The 8,557-nt window shown below is 54.1% G+C and overlaps 3 protein-coding genes across 7 annotated transcripts in view; 2 read left to right on the top strand and 1 right to left on the bottom strand.

Moving 5' to 3' along the window:
• LOC108542262 (uncharacterized) overlaps positions 1-579 on the top strand; it is a 4,900-nt gene extending 4,321 nt beyond the window's left edge. Inside the window, exon 2 of the mRNA XM_017892213.1 lies at positions 2-579. Coding sequence (XP_017747702.1) covers positions 2-46 — 45 coding nt within the window. The 3' untranslated portion in view covers positions 47-579. The remainder of the gene's footprint in view (position 1) is intronic.
• NCBP2 (nuclear cap binding protein subunit 2) overlaps positions 1-8,557 on the top strand; it is a 32,223-nt gene that overhangs the window by 17,933 nt on the left and 5,733 nt on the right. Inside the window, exon 2 of one of the 5 annotated variants that reach the window (XM_017892209.1) lies at positions 2,950-3,095. In XM_017892209.1, coding sequence (XP_017747698.1) covers positions 2,950-3,095 — 146 coding nt within the window. Of the gene's footprint in view, positions 1-2,949; positions 5,286-8,164; positions 8,332-8,557 lie in introns of those variants that run through there. The other 4 variants (XM_017892207.1, XM_017892208.1, XM_017892211.1 and 1 more) reach the window with 4 other exon arrangements.
• Positions 7,205-8,128, bottom strand: NCBP2AS2 (NCBP2 antisense 2 (head to head)). Its single transcript, XM_017892214.1, has one exon. The coding sequence runs from the start codon at positions 8,035-8,037 to the stop codon at positions 7,738-7,740; it is 300 nt and encodes a 99-aa protein (XP_017747703.1). The 5' UTR covers positions 8,038-8,128; the 3' UTR covers positions 7,205-7,737.

Below are 8,557 nucleotides of genomic sequence, written 5' to 3'. Positions count from 1 at the left end.
AGAGAATGAGAGCTGTGTTGGTGGGAATGAGAGCTGTGTTTGGTGAGAAACAGAGCTGTGTCGTTGGTGGGAATGAGAGCTGTGTTGGGCTTCCCAGCGGAACACTTTGACAGCTGGGCTTCCCCTGTGTTTGGCAAGAGCTTCAATAGGGCTGTGATCTGAGATGATGAAACTTCTGTAGATTCAAGTGAGAGGTGAGAGAACCCAGACCTGGGACACTCAGTTGCCTGTTAGGTGGTATAGTTGAGGATAGTTGCCTTGCCCGTGCCATCTCACCCAAAGGCCTTGAGGCTTTTCAGATGTGATGGGCATGTGGCTTCATCCTCATGGTTCAAGACAGCTGCTTGAGCTCCAGCCATCAAGTCCACACGCAGTCTTTCCAGCCAACAAAGGAGAAGGCATTACTTCTTTCTTTAAGGTCATATTTTGAAGGTCGCATGCTGTTTACCCATTTCTGTCACACTGGGCAGAATGTATCATGAGACCACACGTAGCTGCTAAGGAAGCTAAAATTTATAGTCTTTCTATCTGACCAAGTGCCCAGCTAAAGAGCCAAAGGGTTCAGATGTAGAGGCTCTCGCCGGTAATCCCAGCACTGTGGGAGGCCAAGGCAGGGGAATCACCTGAGGTCAGGAGTTTGAGACCAGTCTGGCCAACATGATAAAACCCCATCTCTATTAAAAAAACAAAAAATTAGCTGGGCATGGTGGCAGGTGCCTGTAATCCCAGCTACTTGGGAGGCTGAGGCAGGAGAATCGCTTGAACTCAGCAGGCGGAGCTTGCAGTGAGCTGAGATTGTGCCACTGCACTCCAGCCTGGGTGACAGAGTGAGACTCTGTCTCAAAAAAAAAAAAAAAAAAAAAAAAAAAAAAAAGAGTCTAAGGAAGGAGAAGGGAATAGATATTTTGGAGGCACCAGCTTTCTTTGCCACAGGGCTCAACAAGTGAATTTGTTTTTTAGTTAAAAGGCTTATCTTCATTCCCTCACATGTTTTTTTTTTTAACCAGAAAACACCCAGATAGATTTGATCCTGGATTTTGCTTCCCTTTCATCATCTAACATAGACAGATAAAACAGCTGAAAGGCTGGAGAAATAAGTAGCAGAACCAAAGAGCCCGAATGATCCCCAGGCTGTATAATCAGCTCGAAACAGCCAGCAGGTGATCAAGCAGGAGACGCTGTGAACAATGAGGCTTGGAGTGGAGCTGCTCCCTCACCCCCACCTCTCAGAACTCTGGTCTGGAGCTGCTCCCTCACCCCCACCCCTCAGAACTCTGGTCTGGAGCTGCTCCCTCACCCCCACCCCTCAGAACTCTGGTCTGGAGCTGCTCCCTCACCGCCACCCCTCAGAGCTCTGGGACGGTGGGCCACAGGTTACAGACCAGGCAGCAAGTATTTCTTAAATTATGTAAGTACTACTTGGATATATTCTTCTTATAAAAAATTTAAGTATCATAGGCAGGGCACAGTGGCTCAGGCCTGTAATCCCAGCACTTTAGGAGGCTGAGGCGGGTGGACCATTTGAGGTCAGGGGTTCGAGACCAGCCTGGCCAACATGGTAAAACCCCATCTCTAATGAAAATACAAAAATCATCCGGGTGCAGTGGCAGGCGCCTGTAATTCCAGCTACTCAGGAGGCTGAGGAAGGAGAATCACTTAAACCCAAGAGGTGGAGGTTGCAGTGAGCCGAGATAGCGCCACTGCACTCCAGCCTGGGCGACTGAGACTCTAAAAAAAAAAAAAAAAAAATTAAGTATCATAAAACTAAACATAAATCACCTCTGACATAACCCCAATGGCTCACCCCCTCCCCCTCTTGTCTCCCCCCATCTCCTGATAACAATCATCAGAGATGAGGCTCTGACTCTGATTTTTGAGGTCTTGGAACCCTGAGTAGAGGTTAGGCCTCCCCCCACCTGCCCGCCTCCCACACACTCTTCCCAGGACACACAGCCGCCTCATCTCCCAGGGAGGTACCTCCTGCCCTCTGCCCTCTGAGCTCCCCTGCACTTGTTTCTGCTGCTGCGTGACAAATCATCAAAATCCCAGCAGCTTAAAACTGCACCCATTCGTGAGTTCACGATCAGAAGTGCGGCCTGGGCTCTCTGCTCACAAGGTGGACATCAGCGTGTGGATTGGGCTGAGTTCCTGTCTGGAAGCTCTCTAATTCTAGCAGAATCTAGTTCATTTCTGCTGTGGAACCTATGGTGCGGTTTCCTTGCTCTTAGCTTTCAGAGGCTACCCACGTTCCTAGCCAATGGCCTCTTCCATCTTTAAGCCAGCAGTGGCATGTCAAATCCTTCTCATGCTTTGAATCTGACTGCTCCCTCTGCATCCAGCTGGTGAAAACTCTGTTATTAAAAGATTGTCGTGATTAGGTCCGGCCCACCGCATAGTCTCCCTATTTTACAGTCAGTGCTCCTGTATGACGTAACCTAATCACAGGAGTACATTCCATCCTGGGGGTCAGGTGCAGTGGCTCAAACCTGTAATCCCAGCACGTTAAGAGGCTGAGGTGGAAGAATGGCTTGAAGTCAGGAGTCTGAGATCAGCCTCAGTAACATAGCAAGAGCAATGATCTCGCCACTGCACTCCAGCCTGGGTGACAGAGACCCAGCAAGGAAGGGAGGAAGGGAGGAAGGGAAGGAAGGGAAAGGAAGGAACGGGAAGGGGAGGAAGGGAAGGAAGGAGAGGAAGGGAAGGAAGGGAAGGACAGGAAAGGAAGGAATGGGAAGGGAAAGAAGGGAAGGGAAGGAAAGAAAGGGAAGGGAAGGAAGGAGGGAGAGAGGGAAGGCAGGCAGGGAGGGAGGGAAAAATCCGTCCTGGGCATAGTCCCAGGGATTATGCACACACACACCAAGGGGTGGAAATGTGGGTGCCATCCTAGAATTTTGTCCACTACATCCCTGAGCTTGGTACTGGCTCAGCTCTGCCTCTCCTTCTCTGCAGAGGACATCCTGGGCGTGCAGGCCACCCGGCCCTGGGAGTTTTACCCCAGCAGCCCCTGCCGCACAGTGGTCTTCCCCCTGCTGACGTCCGGCTCTACCTTCTGGCTGCTCAGGCTCTGGGGAGAGCTGGGGCCGTGGCCTGGCCTGGTGAGTAGCTATGCACTGCTGGTGGGGCCGCGGCTCCTCCTTGCTGCCCTTTCCTTCGCTCTGGACGGGGTGGTGTACCACCTGGCCCCACTGTTGGGGGCGGATCGCTGGAATGCCCTGGCCCTGCTCTCTGGTTCCTATGTCACCCTGGTCTTCTACACAAGGACCTTCTCCAACACCATTGAGGGACTCCTCTTCGCGTGGCTGCTGGTGCTGGTATCCCCCCATGTAATGTGGGGCCCTACACGCAAGGAGCCTGTGCCAGGTCCATGGTGGCACAGCTGGCTTCTTGGAGGCATTGTGACTGCTGGCTTCTTCAACCGGCCCACCTTTCTGGCCTTTGCTGTGGTCCCTCTCTACCTCTGGGGCACTCGTGGAGCCACAAACCCTGGCTTGAAGTCCCTGACCCGGGAGGCCCTGGTGCTGCTCCCTGGGGCGGCCCTCACAGCAGCGGTGTTTGTGGCCATGGACAGCTGGTATTTCTCCAGCCACGCTACATCCAGGACCCTTGTCCTTACACCTGTCAACTTCTTGCACTACAACCTGAATCCCCAAAACCTGGCGAGGCATGGCACGCATGTGCGGCTCACTCACCTAGCAGTCAACGGCTTCCTGCTCTTTGGGGTGCTGCATGCCCAGGCCCTGCAGGCCGCATGGCAACAGCTGCAAGCTGGCCTCCAGGCCTCTTTACAAATGGGCCTCCTGAGGGCACTGGGTGCCCGGAGCCTGCTGTCCAGCCCCAGGTCCTATCTCCTTCTCCTCTACTTCATGCCCCTGGCCCTGCTGTCTGCCTTTAGCCACCAGGAGGCTCGGTTCCTGATTCCCCTCCTGGTCCCCCTAGTCCTGCTTTGTAGTCCACAGACCCAACCTGTGCCTTGGAAGGGCACCGTGGTGCTCTCCAATGCCCTCGGTGCCTTCTTCTTTGGCTGCCTGCATCAGGGGGGCCTGGTGCCTGGCCTGGAGTACCTGGAGCAGGTGGTCCATGCCCCTGTGCTCCCAACTGCACCCACCCACTACACACTCCTCTTCACTCACACCTACATGCCCCCCCGGCACCTCCTCCACCTCCCAGGCCTGGGGGCACCAGTGGAGGTGGTGGACATGGGTGGGACTGAGGACTGGGTCCTGTGCCAAGCCCTGAAAAGCTTTACCAGACAACCAGCCTGCCAAGTGGCTGGTGGGCCACGGCTCTGCCGCCTCTTTGTGGTGACCCCTGGCACCACCAGGCCTGCGGTGGAGAAGTGCGGCTTCCCCTTCAAGAATGAAACACGTGTTTTTCCCCATCTAACCCTGGAGGACCCACCAGCCCTGTCCTCCTTGCTGAGTGGGGCTTGGAGGGACCACCTCAGTCTTCACATCGTGGAGTTGGGGGAAGAAACCTGACAATATGACAGAGCACCCACTGCCCACGATTCAGCCATAGAAGTTGCTGCCTCACCTTCTACTTGGGTAGCTGGGCTGGGACGCCGGGACAGGACCCAGGTTCTCCTTCACGACTCCCACTGCTGCCTCTCCTGGGCACGGCTGTTAGCTGTTCTGCCTTCTGGGTGAGCTGGCACTCCTCTCCCTGAGACCAAAGATCTGACCTGTCAGTCTTGATGTCAAGGTCCCCAAAGAACCAGGTGTAAGTGATGACACCTGTCGGTTCCTGCCCTACTGCTTCCAGCCACTGTGATGTTTGAAATATATAATAGTACCTGGTTGGGAAAAAAGAATGAACTGCTAGTGACATTCCCCAGTGACCTCTCCCAAACTTCCCATGATGCCTTGCCCTTGCTGTCATGACAACCTCTGGCTTCCTGAGACCGATCTGCCTATCCAAATAATGTGGAAGTCAGTGTGATGAAGTATAGAGAACAGGTGGCCCAGATCCAGGGGACCCAACTTCTAGCCCCTTGGTCTGTCACCCCCTCGCTGTGTGATCTTGAGAAAGCCCCTTCCACTCACCCACCCCACTTCCCAGTCTGTTGGGATCAGAGGATGTCTGCCAGCTAACATCGTGTCATTCCTGGACTCCACAGTATACGTCCCCTGCCTCGACAGGCACAGCTCTCACAAAGCTCTGTAAGCATGGAAGTGGGAGTTGTGTTGTACTTCATGGCACTCTGATGCCTGCTGTCTCAGTGCTTGGTTATTGTGCAGACAAGTCATGTTTGAAATATATAATAGCGCCTGGAGATTTTCTCCCTACTTTCTTCTACTCCTGTTCCTGAGAGGTGGTGGGAAACTCCAGCCATTTCTGCACCTTGTCCCTAAGTCCTTCTCCTGACTGGGCGCGGGGGCTCACACCTGTAATCCCAGCACTTTGAGAGGCCGAGGCGGGCAGATCTCGAGGTCAGGAGTTGAGACCAGCCTGGCCAACATGGTGAAACCCCGTCTCTACTAAAAATACAAAAATTAGCTGGGTGTGGTGGCATGCGCCTGTAATCCCAGCTACTCAGGAGGCTGAGGCAGGAGAATTGCTTGAACCCAGGAGGCGGAGGTTGCAGTGAGCCGAGATCGCGCCACTGCACTCCAGCCTGGGAGACACAGCAAGACGGTCTTGGGGGAAAAAAGAAAAAAAAAAGTCATTCTCCCAGATTAGGGAGCCAGATGTTCTCCCTCCTTAGAAGAACTGTGGGTCTCAAGCCCTCCCATCCTGCCCCAGAGAGCAGGGAACACACCATGCTCAGCTAGTGTCTGGTTACCAGCCTCAATTTTTCCGATGGCTTCAAGCTTCTAGATTGCATGATTATCTGTGTTGTCTAATTAGAAATGATCAGATCCGGGTGTGGTGGCTCACACCAGTAATCCCAGTACTTTGGGAGGCGGAAGCAGGAGAACTGCTTGAGACCAGGAGTTCAGGACCAGCCTGGGCAACAAAGTGCAATGCCATTTCAACCAAAAAACACAAAACAAAACAAAACAAAACAAAACAAAACAAAATTGTGGCTGGGCGCGGTGGCTCACACCTGTAATCCCAGCACTTTGGGAGGCCGAGGCAGGCAGATCACAAGGTCAGAAGATCAAGACCATCCTGAACAACATGGTGAAACTCCATTTCTACTAAAATACAAAAAACTAGCCAGGCATGGTGGCACACATCTGTAGTCCCAGCTGCTCGGGAAGATGAGGCAGGGGAATCACTTGAACCCCGGGAGGTGGAGGTTGCAGTGAGCCGAGATCACGCCACTGCACTCCAGCCTGGTGACAGAGTAAGACTCCGTCTCAAAAATAAAAATAAAAAAACCTGTTTTTAATTAGCTGCTGCATAGTGTCATGGGCCTGTAATCCCAGGTACTTGGGAAACCCAGGGAGGAAGCTCTATCACTTGGCCCAATAGGTCGAGGTTGCAGCCAATAGGTCGAGGTTGCAGTGACAGCTAGTATCATGCCACTGCACTCCAGCCTGGGCAAGAGTGAGGCCCTGTCTCGAAATAAATAAATAAATAAATAAATAAATAAATAAATAAATAAATAAATAAATAAGAAATTTAGCAAGGAGCTTCAAATGACAGGACATTTCTATATACAATGGATTTCTTAATCATGGGTCCACTAACTAGCTGGACCATAGTCTTAGTTTCTTATGCCTGACCCTCTAAAATGAGGGATGAGTCCAGGTAGCTCGTTCCATGGCAGGCAGCAGTCTTTTTTTTTTTTGAGACAGGTTCTCGCTATGCTGCCCAGGCTGGTCTCATCTCAGGCTCATGCGATCCTCCTTCCTCTGCAGTGGCTGGGATTAGACACAACTGTCACCACGCCTGCTCCTGGGCAGTAGTCTTAATGCCTGATGATGGGGGGCTGGGGAAGGAAGGGGAGTATCAGGGTAAATGTTGCAGAGCTGCGTTAAGGACTTAGGCCCTGGAATCAAATGCCTCTGCTCACATCCCACGCTGCAAGACTTCGGGCAACTGAAGCAGCAGCCTGTTTCCATCGGAGTGGCTCTTGCCTATAATCCCAGCATTTTGGGAGGCTGAGGCAGGACAATCACTCGGACCCAAGAGTTCGAGACCACCCCATCTCTACAAAAAAATCCAAAAAGTAATCTGCTTCTTCATGCGGATGTGGTTGTAAGGAGTGAGTGAGATAACATGCAGAGTGCAATGAGCAAGTCCCAGCACAGAATACTCATTTCATAAAATACGTGTTTATTATTGCCATAGGCCTACAGTCCCCGGTATTCTTAATATATCTTGCCTGAGAAGTACCACACTCATGCCTATTAACCAGCTCATACATGTTTTAATCAAAGGAATTTGGCAGCTGTAGGGTTGTCTTTTCATCCATATCGTCCCTGGAATTAAGTGCCCTGCTATACCAGTGCAGATTCAGCAGCACCTGTCAAGAGTTTCAGTTCCATGTGCAGACGAAAGGCTCCCTGGCTTCGGTCCGTGGCTCTCCGCGGGTGCGGTGTCTGGACCCAGCCTATCTTCATCTCTGTTAGGCTTCGGGGTCTTTCTCCACACTGTGCCTTGTCCAATCACAAGACTTCAACGGAGCCTGCGGTCTGGCCTAGGCTCTTCTGCGTGGGATGTCTGCAGGCCAACAATCCGAGTCGGGATTCGAAGCCGCGCGCAGTGCCCGGAACGACCCCTCCACGTCGAGGCCAGTGTAGAGCCCGGAAGGAAAAGTAAACGGCCTCAGCCCCGCACAGCCCAGGCTTAAATGTTTGCGCCAGGGCCCCTCTGGCTACCCGGTGGTGGCCCCGAACGGCCACGGAGGCCGCGGCGTAGCTCCTGGGTGAAGGCGTCTCTGAATCGCCCAGCGCGGCGGCACAGGGAGCCTGCGGGGCCAGCCGCGAGGTCCTGCAGGCGGCGGGCCGCGTCCTGGCCCCGCAGCTGGGCCTGCAGCAGAGCGAAGGCCGTGAGCTGCGCCGCACGTCGGATAGGCCGCGACTCGGACAGACGTTCCACCAGCTGCGGGCTGTGCAGCAGGGCGGCCAGCAGCCGCCGCAGAACCATCTTTTCCAAGCGCCCGGGAATCCGACCTCGCTGCCCTAGTCTTCCGCCCCGCGGCGCCCGACCGGGACGTCATCTGCGCCCGCGCAGCTTGATGACGGCACTGCCGCCCTCGGATTGGGTCCAATGAGATGCGCGCTTCCGCGCGTTTCCGCTTCCGCCACCGCAGACGCCACCTCGTGCCGGGAGTCGCAGCATCCTCGTCCGCTTCTCTGCGCCATGTCGGGTGGCCTCCTGAAGGCGCTGCGCAGCGACTCCTACGTGGAGCTGAGCCAGTACCGGGACCAGCACTTCCGGGTGAGGGAGGCCGGGCCGCGAGAGGGGAAGGCCCTGGGCCAGAACGCTGAGAAACGGTTTGCTCTTGTCTCATTGTGTCGCCTCCCGTTCTGCTGCAATCCCCGAACGCCAAGTGGGGCCCCGGTGCCTGCTGGGGAGGCAGGGAACGGGTGCTGGGAGGGCGCTTGGACATCACTGAAGCCACTTTCTCTGGAAGACAGGGCATTTGAGGTTCGCTTTCCTGTTC

The sequence above is a fragment of the Rhinopithecus bieti genome, unplaced genomic scaffold (genome assembly GCF_001698545.2).
Source record: "Rhinopithecus bieti isolate Rb0 unplaced genomic scaffold, ASM169854v2 scaffold_21777, whole genome shotgun sequence".
Lineage (NCBI taxonomy): Eukaryota > Metazoa > Chordata > Mammalia > Primates > Cercopithecidae > Rhinopithecus > Rhinopithecus bieti.
The sequence above is the reverse complement of the archived record's forward strand: the minus strand, read 5'-3'. Positions and strand labels throughout refer to the sequence as shown.